Source organism: Pangasianodon hypophthalmus, chromosome 2, assembly GCF_027358585.1.
Source record: "Pangasianodon hypophthalmus isolate fPanHyp1 chromosome 2, fPanHyp1.pri, whole genome shotgun sequence".
NCBI lineage: Eukaryota > Metazoa > Chordata > Actinopteri > Siluriformes > Pangasiidae > Pangasianodon > Pangasianodon hypophthalmus.
The window spans coordinates 32,391,849-32,412,029 of NC_069711.1; the positions used below are offsets into that span (position 1 = coordinate 32,391,849).

The 20,181-nt window shown below is 43.6% G+C and overlaps 1 protein-coding gene across 7 annotated transcripts in view; it reads right to left on the bottom strand.

Moving 5' to 3' along the window:
• pcnt (pericentrin) overlaps positions 1-20,181 on the bottom strand; it is a 36,422-nt gene that overhangs the window by 9,150 nt on the left and 7,091 nt on the right. For 3 of the 7 annotated variants that reach the window (XM_053229807.1, XM_053229824.1, XM_053229799.1), the window contains exons 7-38: positions 19,785-19,940; positions 19,605-19,700; positions 19,348-19,491; positions 18,960-19,227; positions 18,178-18,257; positions 17,884-18,076; positions 17,659-17,759; positions 17,007-17,118; positions 16,662-16,908; positions 15,643-15,721; positions 15,227-15,443; positions 14,861-15,102; positions 13,738-14,183; positions 13,009-13,612; positions 12,436-12,645; positions 12,154-12,306; positions 10,916-11,062; positions 9,270-9,430; positions 8,597-8,775; positions 8,189-8,421; positions 7,948-8,110; positions 7,113-7,304; positions 6,907-6,933; positions 6,296-6,528; positions 5,357-5,476; positions 5,180-5,200; positions 3,888-4,124; positions 3,617-3,784; positions 3,312-3,464; positions 2,875-3,036; positions 1,823-2,800; positions 420-590 (exon numbers count right to left, since the gene is read on the bottom strand). In XM_053229807.1, coding sequence (XP_053085782.1) covers positions 420-590; positions 1,823-2,800; positions 2,875-3,036; positions 3,312-3,464; positions 3,617-3,784; positions 3,888-4,124; positions 5,180-5,200; positions 5,357-5,476; positions 6,296-6,528; positions 6,907-6,933; positions 7,113-7,304; positions 7,948-8,110; positions 8,189-8,421; positions 8,597-8,775; positions 9,270-9,430; positions 10,916-11,062; positions 12,154-12,306; positions 12,436-12,645; positions 13,009-13,612; positions 13,738-14,183; positions 14,861-15,102; positions 15,227-15,443; positions 15,643-15,721; positions 16,662-16,908; positions 17,007-17,118; positions 17,659-17,759; positions 17,884-18,076; positions 18,178-18,257; positions 18,960-19,227; positions 19,348-19,491; positions 19,605-19,700; positions 19,785-19,940 — 6,693 coding nt within the window. The remainder of the gene's footprint in view (positions 1-419; positions 591-1,822; positions 2,801-2,874; positions 3,037-3,311; positions 3,465-3,616; positions 3,785-3,887; positions 4,125-5,179; positions 5,201-5,356; positions 5,477-6,295; positions 6,529-6,906; positions 6,934-7,112; positions 7,305-7,947; positions 8,111-8,188; positions 8,422-8,596; positions 8,776-9,269; positions 9,431-10,915; positions 11,063-12,153; positions 12,307-12,435; positions 12,646-13,008; positions 13,613-13,737; positions 14,184-14,860; positions 15,103-15,226; positions 15,444-15,642; positions 15,722-16,661; positions 16,909-17,006; positions 17,119-17,658; positions 17,760-17,883; positions 18,077-18,177; positions 18,258-18,959; positions 19,228-19,347; positions 19,492-19,604; positions 19,701-19,784; positions 19,941-20,181) is intronic. The other 4 variants (XM_053229801.1, XM_053229816.1, XM_053229814.1 and 1 more) reach the window with 4 other exon arrangements.

Sequence of the window (20,181 nt, forward strand, 5' to 3'; positions counted from 1 at the left end):
CTTTTATAGCCTACATTGAGTTTTTTCAGTAAAATACGAGTTGTAAAAGTGCAAATTCAAATTCTATGATTATTACAAAAATTCATAATTTTTCTAGGATTAGGGTTCAGCAGCTTGGCCCCGCCTCTTTGTTTTCCCCCCAACAGAGAGGGTTGATTAGCGGAAGGTCACGAGTCGTCTCGCAGGCAGTAAGTGGCTTTAAAAATTACAAACCACTTCTTGAACACATTATAAATTTAATGCTTTTGCAAGGAAATTCCACACGCTGACATTTTTAATTTGCATTTAAAAGTGATCATGACATTTTCTTCTTTTTTCAGGAAAAAAAGGCATCTAAGAACCAATTTCTCTCATTCCAATTTAAGACACACCGACTTAGAAAATCTTGTACCCATATCGAACTTGGTCACGCCACTCACCTGCCCCTCCTCCTGTAGTTTCTCGGCTCTCTCTGTACTGGTGCTCAGGCCTTCCTTCACTGCAGCGAGCTCGGCTCTCAGCGCATCGTGCTGCAACCTCAGATGAGCTAACTGCTCCTCCTTTTCTCGCAAAGCTGCCTCGGCTTTAGCCAGGGTCTCCTCGGCACACGTCTGCGATAGCATACACACAAAAAATAGACATCACCACTACCATCTAAAAAAGGAATCGGGTCAGGTCTGATGCAATAGACTTATTTTTAGCTGCACGTGCATGGCACACTAGAAAGTAAAGTAGACACATCCCCACCTACCAGGTGTCTAATGTAAACCATCAGCTGTCTTTTGCAAACCAGGCACTCAGAGCGTGCAAAACTAAACAGACCGTAACACCAAAAGTTTCATTATTGCACTGCTTTACATAAACACCAGGGTTATTTATGTCCAAACCGGAGCCTTGTTTCTCAGTCGTCCAAAAGATAAAACGCTTTCCACTTTCAAAACGCAACAAAAGAAAATGAAACCAAGTTTAAAAACCAAAAACTTAAAAACTTCCTCTTTCTCTGTTATACTTCCTGAGTGAGTAAAGTCCTTGTGAGTGGTATGGGCCGGGCTAACCACACATTTTTTCCCTCTGTGCCGTGCTGGAGACTTTACTAGACTGCATATGGTGAATCTGTGGCCAATTATTCCGACGCCTGACCAAGTCATTCCAGGCAAAATGCCAAATAATGACGTGTATCCATACACACATACACACAATTACTTTAGAGCAGGGGGATTCGTCTAAAATATAAAGGTCCTGCTACAATTCTTTGCTTACAAATGTCTGGATAAGCAACTAACATGACTGAATAGTGACATTCACCTTTTAATGCTTAACTGTTAACCGATTAATTCAGAGCTATAAGGCCATTTGAAGTGGGTATGTAAACACACCATGTCGCGAGTTCACTCAGATCAGAGAGTGCAAATAAAAGTGAACAATGCGAATGCTGTCTCCTCTTTCTGTGCTAATGTCTCTATCCCTGAAAGCTAGTCTCTGGTCTGATGAGCTTGATTTAATGCACATGACTGAATAAAAAGCAACAGAGGAGCTGTTACAATGGTCATGTTTAGAAGACTAGAGTAGCTCAACTATAAACACTGTTTATTTCCATACACTGATCAGATCTGTCACAGTATTTTAAGTGCTCAGAAACGCATCTGATGACCTCCTGCTTTAGAAGTTGACTCTGGTTTGCTTAGTTTGCGGTTTAAAAAAAAAGTTATGTAGCTTGAAATGAAGCTTGTACAGTTTGTGTATTAAAAAATACTGAGATTAAGCAAGTATTAACCAAGTTTTTTTTCGTTTCTTTTCTTTTTAATGTTTTTACTGTTAGATAAAACCACGACGAGAATCTCACCAGAACTTCTTTCTGCGTCTCCTCTTGTTTAGTCGCCCTCTCCTCCAGCTGCATATTCAGTTCCTGTATCTGAATGCTCTTTGCTGACACTTCCTGTTTGAGCTTCTCTATTTCCTCTTGGAGTTTTGCCTCACGTCTTTGAAGAACCTGTTTCTCCATATACAGCTCCTTCTTGCCTGTCTCCAAGATGGCAACGTCAGATTTCTGCTGCTGAAGCTTCTCCTCCAGCTCTGTGACCTGCAGCCTCATCTGTGCCACAGTGTTCTCGCTGTCCTCAGACTTCTGCTGCAGCTCAGCAAGCCGTCCCTCCAGCCTCTCTCGCTCTTCTGTGTGCTTCTGAGCCTCCTCACTCAACCTGGTCATCTCCTGTTGCGCCTCCTTCCTCCTTTCCTCGGCCTTCTTCAGCCGGAGCTCCAAGTCTTTCAGGTTCTTCTCTCCGTTCTCGAGCTTTCGGATGTGATCTTGGAGATTCCCCACCTCGACCTCCTTCTGGCCCAACTGGAGCTTCAGCTCTCCAGCCTCCTGTTCCAGGATCACCAGCCTGCCTCTCTCCTCGCCCAGGCTGCGGCCCAGCGCCTCAACCTGCTGTCCGTACTGCTCTTCCTGGGTCAGAAGCAGTCTCTGAAGTGCCTCCTTCTCCTCCACCGAGCGCTCTAGGTCCACCTGGACCTCACTGAGTTTGTTGCGACAGCTCTGAAGTGTCTGGCTGCTCAGCTCGTGGCAGAGGCTCTCCTCGGTGCCGTGCTGCGGCCGGGGAGACCAGGGGAAATCAGGAGGCTCGGGGCTGTCCGTGTTGGGGTCGCTGACCTCGTGCCGGTTGGGGTCGAGCTGGCTCAGCTCCTCCTGCAGCTTGTGGATGACCTCGTGCAGCTGCTCCGCCTCCTCCTCCTTGGCTTGACGGAGGCGCTCTTGATCTCCACGGAGTCGCTCCACCTGAGCACGCAGATCTTCAATGTCCGCTTGCTTCTCCTCCGCCGTCTGTCACAGGAAGCCACAATTAGTCAAAAACACATGAAAGCATAAATGAATAAATCAAATGAATAAACTGTCACCTTGTTCTCTTTGGTGGCGTCCAGCTCCTGCTGCAGACGGAGAAGCTGCTGATTGAGGTGGTCGATCTCCAGGTTCTTCTCCTCCAGCAGAGCAGCAGGAAGCTGCAGTGCTGAGGTGTCTCCTTCTTCCTGCTGCTGTCTGCGTAGCGTACTCACCGTCTCCTGCAGAGCAACAAATCCAGTCAGCTCTCTACAAAGCTGTCCTAGGTTTACATCAACACGCTCGTTGTAGTTGAGGTATCGTTTCCATAGTAACGACTCATTCACAGGGGCTGTATGGCAGCCTCACCACATAAACTAAGACTAAAAATAGCTCCATTTCATCACATCATCCTATCGTTGATTATTTTCTTTTAGCAGCATGACACAGTGATGTGTCCTGTATCCTTGCTTTGTCCTGATTACGTGCACGAGCATGTGTGTGTGTGTGTGTTTACCTGTAGCTCAGTGATGCGCAGGTGTAGCTCCTCCTCCCTGGCTCGGCTTTCGTTAGTTTTGAGCTCCAGCTGCAGTGAGAGCTGCCTGATGTCCTCCTCCTTCACTGCCAGAGATTTCTCCAGTGCTTCCACTCGCTCCAGCAGAACCTCCACCTACACACAATTACAGAAAAGTGCACCTTTTTTTTTTTTTTTTTTTTTTAAAAATGCTATTGCTTTAAAACAATTTATACACTTGCTGATCCTCCAAGTTACGATGAAATCACAAAAACACAACTACACCATGGTATATTTAACACCCTCACCTGCTCCTCTTTGTTCTGAAGGTCCTGTTGGAGCGTCTCTAGCTGTTCTCTGAGGTTGGGGTCAGCGCTGGGGTCGGGGAAGCGGTGCCTCGTCTCATCCAGTTTGGACTGCAGAGCCGAGATCTGGAGTTTATTAGAGTACAGCTGCTGCTGCAGTGCTTCTTTATCCTACAGCACACAAAGTTACGTAACAGAGTGATGAAAAATGACTCAGATAAGGGAACTGAAATGTAATTAGTTTGGGTAATATAGTGATACTAAGCAGCCATACCTGAGAGAGCTCCTGCAGACTCTTGCGTGCTTTCTGCAGCTCCTGTTCCAGCTGCGTGACGGCGCGTCCCGCCTCGACGCTGCTCAGGAGAGCCTGCTCCAGCTCCCGGATGCGAGACGCCATCTTATCGATCTCTTCGTTGCGGTCCTCCAGGTCACGCTGGCACTGCTCCTTAACTGAGAGCAGAACGCTGTAGTCCTCGGTTTTGTCTTTGATAAGAGCTTGGAGACTTTCCACCTGAGGAGGAACACCAAAAGGTAAGCTCTGGGTTTAGCCGTGAAATAGCGGAGAACAATAGACTGAGCAAATTCAGCGTTGAGCACAGACGCATAGATGGTACTATGAAAAGTACATCACTTATTACATGCATGGTCTACAAGAAAGCAAGTAAAGAAAGCCTTTGTATCGCTACAGCCCATGAGACAGTTAGCTCAGCACGCACACACACACACGGACAGACACACTGAACACTACTACATGGTCTAGCGCACAAATGAACAACATGGCGTGTTAGATGCAGGATCCTGTCAGATTCCTTTCACACCTGGAGTTTTTTTTTTTTTTTTTTTTTCCCCTCCTAAACCTAGCACACGTTTTATACATACATGTATAGGAAGCTTGGTCACTGGCACTTTTATGGGCACAGCGGAGCTTCCAAAGTTGGCAAAAACTTTCAGCTCAAGTAACAAAGCATTTTTTTTTTTTTTTTAACCTCTCGATCAATCAGAGGGTAAACACGGAAAATAAACAAGGACGATGTGTCTGGCTATTGAGTTAATGAGACAAGATTTGTGACAAGCTGAATCGTAAATATTTCCTTACAAATACTACAACATTGCTGTAAATAAAAATAACGATGTGTCTGTTTTTGGGAAATTACCAGCTACGCGATGTGGCAACCCACGTTAACTGTGGCTGCATATATTCAATTCATTCAAGTCACACAAGCAGCTTAAATTCTTTTGATTTTCTGCTTCCTAATGTACACTGAAGCCAAATAACCTCCTTAACACCACTGACCTGCATTACTGATCACAATAAATAATCTAGAGAGCAAGACAGGCTGGTTAGTAAACCAAAACTAGCTAGGACTGGTAAGATAACTGTTAAGGTTGCATCTTGTGAGTTGTTTTTTTTTTTTTTTGGATTGTTTTTTTAAAATCAGCACAAAAATGCTCCCGCCAAACACCAAGTGTGAAAGCAGCCTAGAGGTAATAAGATGGTACAAGAGAAACCAGGCCATGCATTAGCAGCTTCAAGCCTAGCAAGTCAGCCACAGCTGGATAACATACCTGGATAACCAAGTCTTCAATCTACATTATTCAGTTAAAGGGGGAAAAACAAATTAAAAAAAAAAAATACAGCAATTTATTAACAAAAAGCAGCTTTATCTTGAAATGTGATGAAAGCAATGATTCTCTCCAACAGCACGACATCCTAATAGTTTTGCTAGGAGCTATGTTGCTTACCCTCTGACCCTTGGTGTCTACTCCTGTGTGTCCTTTAGAGGGCATTCTCAGCTGCGCCTCCAGGTTCTTAATCTCCTGCTGGAACTCATCGCGCTCGTGCTCTCGCTCCACAGCTTGCTCCTATAAACACACACACACACACACACACACACACACACAGGAAGGACTGTTCACTCACAAACATGCTCTACGCACACACAAGAAGCCGGTGTGTTTTTAAAAATCAACCAGTTGGAAGACTCCTCCTTTAGAACCAGCATGACGGGTTTGTGCATCATTTCTAGAATGCGGTTTAAAGAACGACAGGAATTTTAGAGCACCATTTTAATCAGTCACTTTAGGAAGTGATGTGTGTACTAACAAAAATTTAGGTTTATTAGAGCTATAATGTATGTAATATTTGTACAATTTATTGTTTTAATTTAGGCATTCTAGCCAATCTCATATTTCTGCTTGTATTGCTTGTATTTCCTCATTCGTATGTCACTTTGGATAAAAGCGCCTGCTAAATGAATAAATGTAAATATATAATCAAGCCATGATTCTGTGGGTGTTTGCGTTGCGGCACTGGCTACTACTTTGCTCAAATTAATTTAACGCAGGCCAATCAAGTGCGATACATTCGTTCATTTTAATATATTGCACACACCCCCTTACTTAGCCCATTCTCTACCACAGCACTGTTGAATTCTCAGTTCTGATTGGTCAGAAATTGTTGATTAAATTTTCCATAACAGCAGCTTGGACAGTAGTTCAGCTGTAAGGCAGAAATCACAGGTTTATAATAACGAGCTTGTTTTTATTCGTCATCGTCTCTATGGTAACAACTTGCGCAGGAACTTTGGTGGAAAAGGTGGACGGTCCACATAAACAGATTTGTGTAATTGTTGATATGGTGGGGTTTTCTGAAAGGAAATGTTTTTAATTCCTTGTACTCACGTCTATGAACTGGCGGTGGTGTTTCAGCTGTTTCTCCAGAGCGTTGATGTGCTGCTGCAGGTCCTCGGTTTGGGTGCGGTGCTGCTCCTCCTGCTGCTGCGCTCGACTCTCCTGCTCCTCCAGCGCCAGCTCGAGGAAGCGCAGCCGACCTGCCAGGCCGACACGGTCCTTCTCTGCCTGTCGCTGCACGTCCACGCGCTCCTGCCCGAGCCGCTCCGTCTCCGCCAACAGTGCTGTAACCAAGAAAGAAAAGAAGGGGGGTGAGATGCAAAACGAGTTGTAAACAAAGATTTATGCTTTCTCACGCAAATCGCAGACAAGATGCAGCCATGCGCAATATCGACAACTCAATCTGTGCATTCCTCAAACAAATTATTCATCAGATAAAAGATGAATAACCTTCACTTGTTTCGCACTTCAATACCCAATCATCCTCAAAGCTGACGATGCAAGCGGCACAGCACAAATTAACTAGAATCATACCGAAGAAAACCAAATCAACATAGCTAAATTAAGAGGAAGCTCGTGAAAGAAGCTGTTAGTTTCCGAGAAATAAAAAAAAAAAACCCACATTCAAAACATCACGTCAACCTTAAAATCCAGTGACAAACCTTTTTCTTCACCCACAGCAGGACAGCCTATAGAGCGGGAAGAACACTCAGCATCAAATAAACATCTCCACCCATGAGTTTGAACTCATATGACAATGATCGTGAGAAAAGCATCACATGATGCTCCATTCTTGAAAAAAGATGCATTAAATGCAGCAGTGCTTTTTTTTTTTTTTTTTTTTTTTAGCCCTCCTCCTGTGACTCACCTTTCTCGGGTTCTCCGAGCCCTGCGGAGAGTGCGTCTCGTTGCCGCTGAAGGAGCGCGTGTTCCTCACCGAGCTCCTGCAGCTGAACCCGAGTGCTCTCCAGCTCCTCAACCAGCCTCTGCTCACGCACCTCCTTCTGCTGCAGCGCCTCCTCCAGGGCAGCCTTCTCCGCCACATATCCCTCCATCAGTCCTGAGGAGATAAACTTTCAGCTTAAACACCTTCCAAGTTTCCGCATTTTCCTTTATTTGTATAAACGATGACAGGAACTAAATTGTTTCATGAACCCTCCACAACATTAACATGCTTTTTATTTATTTAGAGCTGCATGTCATTTTTTTGATAAATAGAAAATTGTAAAAGTTAGCAAATCGCAGTGATACAACACTTTGGGACTTCTTCAGGACGTCTTCCTGGCTTATTCACAGCCACAACAATTCCATTTAGCCTTGCACTGTAGAAATTTTGCACGCAACTAGATTTTTATTCTTTATTTATTTATTTTTACATAATCAGGTTTTCTGTTCTGCTCTCAGAATAACATAAAAATAACATAACTTTAAAAATTCTCAACTGCTGTAAAAACTCACACACTTCCCTACAGATGCAGTAAGTAAATTCAGAAGTATTTCTTTAAAGGTGCAACAGTCAATTTTTATATTCCTATATATGTACAACATAATTGTTTAATTGTGATTAATAGTGATTAAGCCTTAACCTGCTCCAAGTGCTTTTTTGGCAATCGTCTATGACGCCATGGCTGTAATAGTTTCTCTAACAAACTACTGTTAAAGTTTAGGGTTATCTGAGAGTTATAGTTTCTGCATGTTCTCACCTTCAGCCTTGTGCAGTTCTAGCTGCAGCTGACTCTTCACACTCGCCTCCTGGTCCAGTTGCTCCAGAAGCTGAGTGTGCTGCTGCAGAAGAGCGTTCTTGGCTTCTCCCCCCTCACTGAACTGTTCATCCAGCACGACCTGCAGAGCTCGCAGCTGCTCCAGCTTTGGGGAGACACAAGAGAAAAAACTTATCACCCTGCTCTCATTGTAATCCCAGCCAGATGATGACCGACTCTCTACCTGCACTGTGGAGTCAGAGACCAGCTCTAACAGTTTGTCCACTGCTGCACGGAGACGAGTGCAGGCCCCCAGCACCAGCTCCTCTCTTTCAGGGTCCAGCTCTCCATCGGGGCCTGAAAACAAACTCTCACACAGCCGCTGAGACAGCTCCAGACCTTCATCGATCACAGACGAGAATACACTGCAGTTCGCTCCACCCTCTACAGCTCCAACAGCTCCACCGTCCATGTCTGCTGGAAAAGAATGGCACGAGGAAGGAAGAGAAAGAAACCTTTAAATAAACTTTATAACGTTCTTTTAAAAAAGTTTTCCCTGGTGCTGCTACTCAAAAACAAAATCTTGGTGGTTATATTAATGTCTTAGAATTTCTTATTCTTATGAACATTAAATACAGAACGAGAGCCAAACCTGTCTCTTGGGTATCACGGTTGCCACTCGGCATCCTGTTCGGAGTGTTGCCTCCGGTGCAATCAGTGTCCACACAAATCCCCAACCTGCGGCCGATCTCTTCCTCTGTCGCAATTGTAATCCGAAGCATCTCGAGGAAAAGCTGCTGAAGTCGGTCATGGGCCAGCTGAAGGTCTTGTCTAAGATCAGAGCAAGCGCAAAAGAAAAATAAGCTTCAAGTGCTCAAAAATAAAAGAAACTCAAATCTTTCACCAACCAACCCTAACCCTAACCCTAACCCCAAACTAAAGAAAGGCTCAAAAAGCTTAATTATACCAAGGCACTGTTGAATTCTCAGCTTGTACTAACTTGTTTTGCAGACGTTCCACAACATTAAATGTAATTACAAACAGATAAAATGTATAACATTCTTCAATAACAAAAAAAGTACTAAACTGCTGTGGTACAAGAGGGGAAAAAAAAAAAAATAAAAAAAATAAATAAACATTTCAGGACATGCTGTTATAGAAAAATAATCAAGATCAGGATGGTAACAGTAACTCTGCTTCATCACACCACCTTGTTGCTGATTATTTTCCTGTAGCAGCATGTCCCAACACATTTTATTCCAGACTTGATTCAAAATGAACATCAGAGTGACACCCATTTCGCACTGGGAAACCAGAGCCCTGACCTCTGCTGAGTGGCGGTGTTGAGGTCATCACGCAGCATGGTGAGGAGGTTGGCTCCCTCCTGACTCTCGCGTTCACGCCGCTGCAGCAGAGTCTCCAGCGTGTCCATCTCCGAGCGCTTTCCTTCCAGCTCCCCTTGCAAACCGCTCACCTCCGCACGCAGCTGTGGAAAGGGAAGGAGGGACACCAGAGACAGGAAACCGGTCATCACACATGCACGAAACACTCAAAAAGCAAAAACCAGAGCTTCATCTTCAGAGACTGGCTGTTTCCCTCATTTCCCTCTAAAATGCTGCCGTTCAATAAAAAGAAAACACTGAGAAACAGCGAAATAAACATCCACACCGATCAGATGCACGAGGGCCATGTGATGCAAACTTGTGTGGGAGTGGCCGAGCAGGAGAAGGGGAGAAAAACAGAGGAGTGTGTACGACATGCCGTCCCACTCCACTGCCTAGCAGCCAACAAACAGCGCTAACAGAAACCAACGCATTACAACACAGTAACCACGGCAACCGGCTCCCTCAGAGGGATTTACAAGGAGTCTAATATCTCCCTAAACTAATCTGTCGGATTCCACATCGCAGCAAAACAGACACACGCTAGCATGTGCAGAACATCGAGTTAACTTCTGTTCTTAAATAAGGACACGGTTACAGAAAAGAAAAGATATCAAGACTCTACATCCAGATGAGAATTAGCACCAAGCAAAACAAAACAAGAGAAAAATAGACTGAAAAAGAAATAAAAGGGAAAGTGAAAGGGAGGTAAAAAACAAGCAGTTTGGCCTAAAACTTTCAACAAAAGCAAACTTAAACCTGATCAATACAGGCTCGTCTTAAATTGCAAAAATTATTCTCTCCTCCAGAAGTGAAAGCTCTGAAACACAAGACAGGATTTCTGAAACGCATCGATTGTGTATTTTATCTAGCAAATGCAAAGATAAAGCTTCTCTAGAAAGAATTTGCCATTGAATATAAAAGTTTTTTATATTTTATTCTGTGCCATCCTTCAAGTACTTTCCGGACTTGAAGGATGGCACAGAATAAAGTTATAAAAAATAAAAATAAAATCGTTTCTTCAGGGTTGCGTGACATTTAAATTGCCTATCTTCCTTTTTTTTTTTGGTGCGATAAAGTTTCAACATCACACCTGAAGTCAAACAATAGTAGGCGTGTTTACTGAACTTGTACTGAACCTGTGTGAGCGTTTGTGTTGCTTTGGTGCTCTTCCTTTGTGTTTTTAAGGGATGTGCAGGTTTTCCTGCCGTACCAGGATTTACTTCAAATGCATACTGCAAAAATGGAAAACATTTCAAACCTTGCCATTTTGTTCTGATCATGAAGAAAATGAGCATCTATACCACACGTCTGATTAAATATTTAATTAGAAATTTTGTGAAAGCTAATTTAGTGCAAGCTTCGCTTCACACACATCTACAAATACATCAAGATAAAAAAAAAAACACCAGATATCATCAACAATATGCCTTTGTCATGGTGACAAAGAACTTCATCATCAAGAAGAATTATTCTACATAATGAGATTCAGAGGATACAGAGGAACTGTCTGGATTAGACATTAATTCATTGCTGTGTCCAGAACAATCATCCTAATTCGGTACAGTGTATCTGTGTGTGTGTCTCACCTGAGAGACCACCGTGTCCAGCTGTTGGAGCTGTGCAGTGAGCTGGTTCATCTTGTCTGTGTAGCAGAGCTCATTCTGCTGGTGCTGCTCACGCAGACTTCTCTCCAGCTCGTCTAGAGCAGCAGTCTTCTCCTGCTCGCTTTCCTCCTAAACCGTCACCAGGACACACACATTGGTGAAATAATCAATGTTTCAGAAAATTGACATCTGTTGAAATACGGCACAAAACAAAAAGCTTATCTGCAAAATCTGAAGATGATTAATAAGGAGTAAAAACTCAATAAACATAAAAACCGTAACAGTACATTATCAAAACGACCCTTTTACAAAATCACATGTCCCTTATTGAAAATAGCTGAAACAGATAGTGAAATGGTCCCAAATGGCTGAGATTTCACTGTTCATCTGCTGCTCACACTGTTCGAATGCGTCTGTATAGACCGGCGCATTTAGCGCAAAGCTACAAACAGCGTTTTTAAATCACATTCTAATTTTCATTAACATGAAAAGTATTTGTAATGTGTTAGACTAGACACTTTATTGTATAGTATAGAATGAACATCAGTTAACATCAGTTATATTTATTAGGGAATTTTCTGCTGAAAATGATCAAAAATAGTATTTTGGGGTTTCTAAAATCTTCAGTGAACAAAATTTCAGTGCATCTCTAATAAATATAGTTAGCTGATGTTGACAATATACTTGTCCAAGTATAAATAAAGTGAAATATTTCACATTAATGAACTCGGAACTTTCTCCATTTACCACGACAGAAAGCGAGGATGGCGCATCAGCACATCTTTCAAGCAGGAAAATTCAAAGTCAAGAGCACTGGCTAAAACATTAGTAATGTTAGATGGGAGAAGGGGGCGGGGCTTCCCGGGCTCAGTTAATATCAGAGAGCACAGTACACCAATACAACTGTCAATCATTCCAGATTCGTGCATCATTTGGCTTATCTTCTGTCAGCGGTTTTAAGCGATGGCTCATATCGATGTATTGTGATGTTAAAATGTGGCGCTCCTGTGCAAAACACATGAAGTTAGGAAGTCTGAAGTTAGGAAGTCTGAAGTTAGGAAGTCTGAAGTTAGGAAGTCTGAAGTTAGGAAGTCTGAGTTGCAATCTTTGGGTCACAGTGGTACCAGGAAGGAGACTTTACAGCGATAGTACATAACAGATACTTGTTTCTGAGTCAGAGAACAAAGTCCCCTAGAGACTCATCTTAGCTAGCTTCCTACCTTTAACTGTGCAATCTTTTGCTGTAGCTGCTCCTCTGATTGGCACTTCAGAAGCTCCGCCTCTTCCAGGAAATGGAGTCGTTGCCGTGACGCCTCCTCCTCCAGCTCCCTGCGTAAAGCCTCGATCTCCCTGGAGGATGTTGCCCTCAGTTCCTGCTCCACAATCACACAAAATGTCATGTTCAAACATGATAACTAACCAAAAATTAAATAAATAAAATAAATAATAATAAAAAAAGATAGGAGGAGCTGAAGACAGCCCGTTGTTTTATAGACAGACACCTGGAGTTGTTGCTGGTGCTGGGCATTCAGCGCATCCAGCTGTTGCTGCAGCTGCTGTTTCTCTTTGGCGGTCATGTCGCTGACCTCATGGAGGGCGGCGCTGTGTTGTGTCTCCAGATCCAGCACGTGTTGTCGCAGGGTTTCCAATGCAGAGTGGTGATCCGACTCCAGAGCAGCCTTCTGAGAAGCGAGCGCCGCAGACAGTTCGGCCTACAGAAATACAATTCAAGCACAAATCATTACAGAGACGATGGCACAAAAATACACGGGTATGAACGAAGCTGAGTAGCTCAGATTCAAATAAACAGCTTTACTGAGCAACCATTGTTCATTGTTCAGCAGTAATTGCATCCTGTCATCACTGAAAAAGCGAGACCAGTCCAACAAGCGTTCAGATCCCATAAGGGCTTTACACTCTACTAGCAAAATCACAGCTGTAATTATCACAGGACGAAGAAGGCGTGTTAATTACTCGCACACAAACACTTTCCATGCAGGTGGTTACACAATAAATGTAGTTAAAACATTTTACATCCATACATTTAGTTTTTAACATCAAACCAGGCTCCTCACCTGATGGGCGTGGCTGAGTTCAGTCGCCATGGCACTAAACTTGTCCATGTGGACCCGTGCCAGCTCTTTTCTCAGCTCTTCTCTGATCGTCAGCTCCTCCTGCTTCACTCTCTCCATCTCTATAGCCTGCTGTTGCTCCAGTGAGGCCCTGAGCTCCCGGAGCGCATCCTCTTTCTCCTCGCGCACTGCCTGGATCTCCGTCAGGTATGTGCTCTCCAGAGTGTCCATGTTGCACAACATCCTGGTCTCCAGCTCCTCCATTTCCTGCTTGTGATGCGCCCCAAGCTCCGCCTCCTGGGCTTCGAGCTGCGCTTCATTGGTCTCCTGAAGGACCACCTGTAGCTTATCAAGCTCTGCCCTGTGTTTCTCAGCAAGGGAGTCCAGCGCTGCCTTGTGATTGGAAGAGAGCAAGTCGAGCTCATCCTGGTGTTGGGTTTTGAGTTCCTGGTACTCCTTCTGGAGATGTTGCAGTTTTGAAATGTTCTGCTCCAGAAGAGCTGTCTGGGCCTGCAGCTCCTGAGCATGTTGTTGCTTCTGCTTCTGAAGATCCTCCTCTCTCTGCTGGGCAAGTTTCTCTACTAGCTGCCGCTGTTCCTCCTGATGCCTAAACAACCAGACAGTCACTCAAATGGTTATTCAAAACACTTATGCAAAGAGTCTCAAAAGAAATGTCATATCTTTCATTTCACTACACAGAGCAACACACTCCCTAAAAGTTCAAGCACCGACCTGCACGTGGCCTCCTGTACCCTGCTCTCAGTCTGCTCCCGCAGCAAAGCGTTCAGCTCCTTCACCTCAGCTGCCATGGTGCTCTTCGCTGTGCGCAGCTCGCTCGCGTACTGAGCTTCAAGCCTCTGCTTCAGGGCCACAACCTGAGGGCTCTCTTCACTCTCCAGACTAGCCTGTAGGGCATGCAGCCTCTGCTTTTCTTCAGCCAGGAGCTCCTCAGCCTGAGCAAGCTTCTGCTCCAGCTCCCTTCTCTCCTCATTGGCCGCTTGTTGGAGTTCTTCTCTCAGGGAAGCCATGCGCTCTTCAGCCTGAGCTTGAAGCTGCTCCCTGAGCTGGAGCTGTTCCTCACTGCTCCGGTGGGAGAGTTCCTCAGTCACACGACTCCTCTCTTCCTGCTGCGCCTCCGCAAGACGTGTACGCAGTTCCTCTGCAAAGTTTTTCTTCAGCTAAAGGAGGAAAGCAAGTTAAAAACAAGATGTTAAATCTAAATCAAAAGCAAAAGAGGTCAATGGTCTAAAAACCTAAAATAAAAGCTGCATAAGGTTCAGCTCCGGCATAACATGAAATGTAATCCATGCAAAGCACAACACTCGCTGGAAACAGGACTATTGTTAAACCCTACGATCCCCTACTATACATCTAATGAAGATATTTTAGTTACAACTGCCTCCAAACTGAGTTTTCCAGAGAACATTACCAGGCATCCTCCAGAGTTCTGGCGTCCTTTATCGTTATTATATGTGACACAGCTCGGAAAAACCCATCAGAAGTCAAACCCATTGGAAATATCAAAAATTGACCATGTAAAGGGTTTTCACAGGCTGCCACATTTTATTATATTTTTCATGAATTCATTGCTTTATAGTTAATACCTTAATGATTGTAAACAGTTTCTTAATGATTGTAAACAGTTTGTGTATTATGTTTAAGAGTTAGTTTAAAGATAAGTGTTTTCCAAAGATTTTTTGGAAAAGTGACTGTCAATGAAAGTCCTTTAGAACAGCACTCTAGTCATGTGACTGTCTCCCCATCACAGAAGGCACCTCTTCCCTTTATAAATGCGTTTGTGCAACACAAAGGACTTAAAGCGCGTGACTGTCGCAGCCTGGTAGCACTCTCTCACCCTGTCCTCCAGCTCTCTGAGCTCCTCCACGTGCCGCTCAGTGCTTCTCTCCAGCTCTCGGCCATGCTGCAGGGCGAGCTCTGCTAGCTCCTTCTCCAGGCTCAGTATGCGCTCAGTGTCGGAGGCAAGCTGAGCGAGCCGGGCTTGGTGCTCCTGAGTCTGGAGCCGAGTCTTCTCCTCGAGCTCAGCCTCCACCTGACGCGCCACGTCCGTCACCGACTGCAGCCGCAGCTTTGTTATCTCTGGAAGTGGAAAAAGGAGGGGGAAAAAAAAGCAGCAAAGGTTGAATTAAAAAAAGAAAGCAAAAATGAATCAAGTTTGAAAATCAGACTGAAGTTGATTATTATGAGGCGTGCATGATCTCACCTTTGAGGTGGCTGTCTGAGAGCTTGGCCCGCAGCTGTTCAATCTCCAAGGCGTGTTTGGTTTTGAGCTGCTCCATGTCACTGTAGTAGCGGTCAGTGAGCTCCGAACGAGCCTGTAGTAACTCCTCTCTATAGGACAGAGCCATGCTACAGCGCAGCTGCTCCAGGTCCTGCGTGTGCTTCTCCTCCAGCTGCAGACGCAGCGCATCCAGCTCCACCTGTGATGCGTTAATGCACAGATTGACCAGTATGTCATTAAAGACCAGGAACAGTAGCTATTCTTTAATTCAGCTGTCTGTATTGTAGCACCAATGGTATGAACATTGGTCAATATCAGGCTTAATACTGGCCAAACACCAATACATAAACTGAATATTTTACACTACTAATGTATGGTAATGCATCCAAGAACTGTACCTTGTGTTTCTCCAGTTGTTCCGTAATCTCTGCCAGCGAGTCTCCCCTCTCCTCCTCAGCCTTTTCCTCAGAGAGGAAGCTGGAAGCCAAGAAAATACTTCAGTAAACCATGAAAGACAATGCAACTCGGACAGTAGTGCAGCTACAAGTCACAGGTTTATATTAATGCACTTGTTCTAATAAGTTATTGTTTCTACACTAACAGCTCATTCACAGGTTCAAAAACATGTATATTCATTAATATGGTTGAGACTTCTGTGAGAAAATGTTTATTTATAACGTTGATGGAAGGAGTCTCCAGTGTCAGTGCTTTGTAACAATTACAGGTAATGCCACAACTAAATTTTCTGACATGAGAAAGTCTTCAGGAAAAAGGAGCTTAAGCTCTGCAGCTTTCTCATTAACATGACAAGGTGGATTTATTTTTGTCTTATTAACTTCAAGAGAGAAAAAGAAAAGAAAAGCTGGTGAGCGAATGACAAGGAACTACCTTGTTTGAGACATTCCACAACATTAAATGGATAAAAAGAACAGCATGTAAATTCCTTACTTAAGAAATATTTTAATTGTTGGTGAATTACTATGGTATAAGCGGAATAAAACACCTAGGGACACAAAAAAAATTATGATTCTGAATAATTCAAAAGAAGGAAAAACATTAAACCTGATTTATCCCTCAGTTTTTCCTATTCACTTTATAAATTACAAGTTTATACATTTTATTTACATTTTACTATCAGATTTATTTGAAAATATACTAGGTATTGAATGTAGCACTGATTTTAACTGTTGATTTGCAGTATTCTTAGCAGGATTGTTGCAAAAATGGCGATCAGAGCTTTGAGTATCGGTTTCCTGATATAAATTTTCCACTTCAATAATCATAAAAGTCATTAACAATATTGCTCTAAAGTTCTATAATGCAAAGGAGCTTAGTTAAATTTTTCAGCATTTCACTCTCGAGTTATTTTTGTCCTGAAAATGTTACTGCATCCATACCCCACATGCTCTTGGCCTACCTTGCGTCTCCAGTCTTGAGGGCCGAGTCCTCCAGGGCTCCCTCTACGAGACGCAGCTGCAGCAGGGCGATTTCCTCTCGGTGGTTCTCCTCGCTGGCCCGGAGCCTCTGCTCGAAGTACACACGCAGGTTCTCCAGCTCTGCCTCGTTCTGCTCCTGAAGCTCACGCCTCTGCTGCGAGAAGTCCTGCTTCAGCCGCTCGATGTCATCAACGCGTGACGTGCGTGCCAGCAACTGCTCCTTCAACTCTGAAAGAAGAGAAAGACAGACAGAGAGAGGGGAGATTTCTAGGCATGCATTTTCTTTCAGCCAAAACTTCCAAACCTGGTGGAGCATTATCTGGTACCTCCCAGTTCCTGCCTGCTGGTCCTCATGCTCTCCAGCTGAGACCAGAGGTTAGCGATCTCCTGCTCGGAGCTGGCCTTCTGTGCCTCTTGTTCTGTGAGCAGACGATCAACCTGAAATGAACAGAACCATGCCACAGTCAGTAGGAGTTTAGAGTTCACTTTCCCAAACACAGAAAATTCTTCAGAAGAGAGAGAGAGAGAGAGAGAGAGAGAGGCTGGTAAAGGATTGACTGTTTAAAGCTGACACAATGTAAGTGATAAAAGGAACTAACTTGTCTCACAGATGTTCCACAGCATTAAATCTAACTATAGACAGATAAAAAATACAAGTTGTCCTTCTTTAAAAAAATAAATATTGTAATAACTGGCAAAATGCTGTGGTGAAACAGGAAGTAAACGCTTCATGACAGGAAAATAATCAATATCAGGTAGTAACCATAACATTAGCTTCATCACACCACGCTGTTGTTTATTATTTTCCTCTAACAGCAAGTCCCCAAGTGCTCCATCCCTAACTTATGGCCACAAACTCATTTTCAGTGCCATCACACAAGGCTTGTATGTGTAAAACATGGCTCTTAAATATTCACACACATTTTTGCTACTTAAAAAGAAGAAAGAAAAAAAACAAGTATTCTCAGGTTGCTATACCTCTTGCTTAAGCAGTTTCTCTTTTTCTTCCAGCTCTTGTGTCTGAGCCTGCTGCTCCTGTAGCACCACCTTGTGACTAGCGACCAGTTCTTCAACAGCACCTAAATCACAAGGAGAAACACACACTTCAACATCATGCTCATGACACAGAGCAGACGTACATGTAGATAAGATAATATAATAAACGGTAACTATGCAGTTTGCCTGATGCTAAAGAGCACTCACGAGCAGCAGAGTCTCGGTCGGACCACGCCTGACTCAACTCCGACTCCAGATGCTTGATTTCTTCCTCTTTAGAGCGCTGAAGCTCCTCAAGCTTGTGCTGCATCTCAGCCAAACTTTCCTCGGCTTTGTTCAGGGCCGCCTGAAGCTCCGACTGCTCTTTTTTGGAGTCTTGGAACCACTGAGCCTTTGCATCCTGATGACAAAACACAAAGAATGATTTTTAGTGTAGGACACATCTATTAAAACATAATAATTTAAACCAAAAAAAAAAAAAAGAAACACAGAAAACTTTACCTCTATTCTACTGGCCTGCTGTTGCTCCAGTGAGGTCCGTTCTTCTGAAATACGCTTTTCCCAACCACAGTTCAGATCATCTTTTGGGAAGAAGTGAAAAAACAGACACAACTGTAATGTGTTAGGTAATAGAAGAAAAAAATAAATAAATAAATAAAGTGCATCACTCCACACCAAAGTCCTGATTTTATTAAATATGAAGCTTTTTGGAGGAAGGTTTGCCTTTAATAAGCAGAGGCCCTCTCTAAGAGGATGCACGCTTGTACCTCAGGCTACGTTTGGACAACAGGACAAGTATCAGGATATGAGATTTTTACGATAGACAAAATGCATCATGAGAGAAAGGTTTGCTGATCTGTTGGCAAAACTGCAGTGTTGCATTTTAAATTTATTTCACTTTGTAGACATAATAAAGTCTAATATTAAACACTGATTTTTTTTTTTTAAATTCATACAGTCGAAAAGTAAAAAAAATAAAAGCACATTTATTTTATATTAAAAAAAAATCAGTACAGTTAAATCAAATCAGCTACATGCAATGAGATTTTTTGTTAAAAAGAGTGTATGGTTCCAAATTTCATCACAATATCGACGGTATATAATGAGTCCTAAGTCGCATTCAAACGTCCCTCTAGCTAATTAACCCAAAGCATGCGATTAAATCACCTCCTTTGCACAGGATCTAGAAATGTGATCATTCCAGTAGAGAGATATTTCTCTGTACAAATCCAGTTTCCGGATTGCTACAAATATTGACTGTGTTGAGTATTTTTCTGCCTCACCGATGGCCAGCTGGAGCTGGAGCTCAGCTTGTCTCTCCTGCTCCCTGCTCTGCTCCCTGCTCTGCTCCCGGAGCCTCTCGAGCTCAAACTGCTGTCGTGTCTGGAGCATGGCGCTCTCCTGAGCCCACTTCTCCCTCAGGCTGGCCTGCAGCTCGCTCAGCGCCGCCTCCTTCTCCTTCTGCAGGTTGGATTGCGTGAGCTCCAGCTGTGCCGTGTGCAGGTTGGTCAGGCTCAGACGGAGAGCCTCCAGCTCCAGAGCGTGCTGCGTCTGAGTGCGAACAGAAATCAGTTCATCGCCGCCATAAAAAACAGGTTACGAGTTTAAATAACCACTCGAATAGCCTGATAACTAATGATAGTTATAATAACGTGAACGTTCTGCCCTGACCTGGGCTTGCGAAAGCTCTGCCTGATGTGCTGCCTCCATGCTGTCTCTCAGCTCCTCAGAGAGCTCAGCCTTCAGCAGGTCGAGTTCCTCTCTCCGCTGAGACCCCTGCTCGGCCATCTCTCTCTGATGCTCTCGCTCGTGCACCTACACGCAAAGAGATTCAAGGATTACAGCCAGAAAGGAAAGTTAATCCCAATAAATACACCTTGGGAAAGGCATAAAAAAAATGAATAATAAATGAATAAAATGATCAACACCTGCTTAATCAGGGTGATCTGTTTCTTCTGCTCCTCTTCCAGGTTGGAGCGCAGCACAGAGAGCTCCTTCTCCAAGCGCAAACTCCAGTCTAGCACCTGAAAGAAAGGAAAAATGATAAATTGATTAAATACATTTCCCATCGCTTAGAGGCTGCAGATATTGAAGTAGTTTTTATTTACCTCCTGTTGATGTTTCTCCTCAAGTCTTTTCTTCTCCTCTTCATGTTCCCTCAGCTCCTTCTGCAAAGCGCTGTCCTTCTCCATCAGCTCCTCCTCCGCCTTCTCTCTGGCTTCTTTCATCTGCTCAAGGTCCACATCTTTCGCTCGAAGCTGGAGCTGAAGGTGATGCATTCAAAATTAAAACGCTCGGTTTGATACTTTTATTTAATGTCTACAAAAATAAACTGAAACTGGCTTGAAACTGAAAAAGAAAAAAAAAAAATACAATCAGCTGCTTCAAATCAGTTTGTATTTTTGATGTTTCAAAAAAAAAAAAGGGGGGGGGGGGGAGGAGATGATACAAAGAAGGGAATAGACAGAGGGAGAGAGAAGAAAACTACAGAAAGAAAGGGGAAAA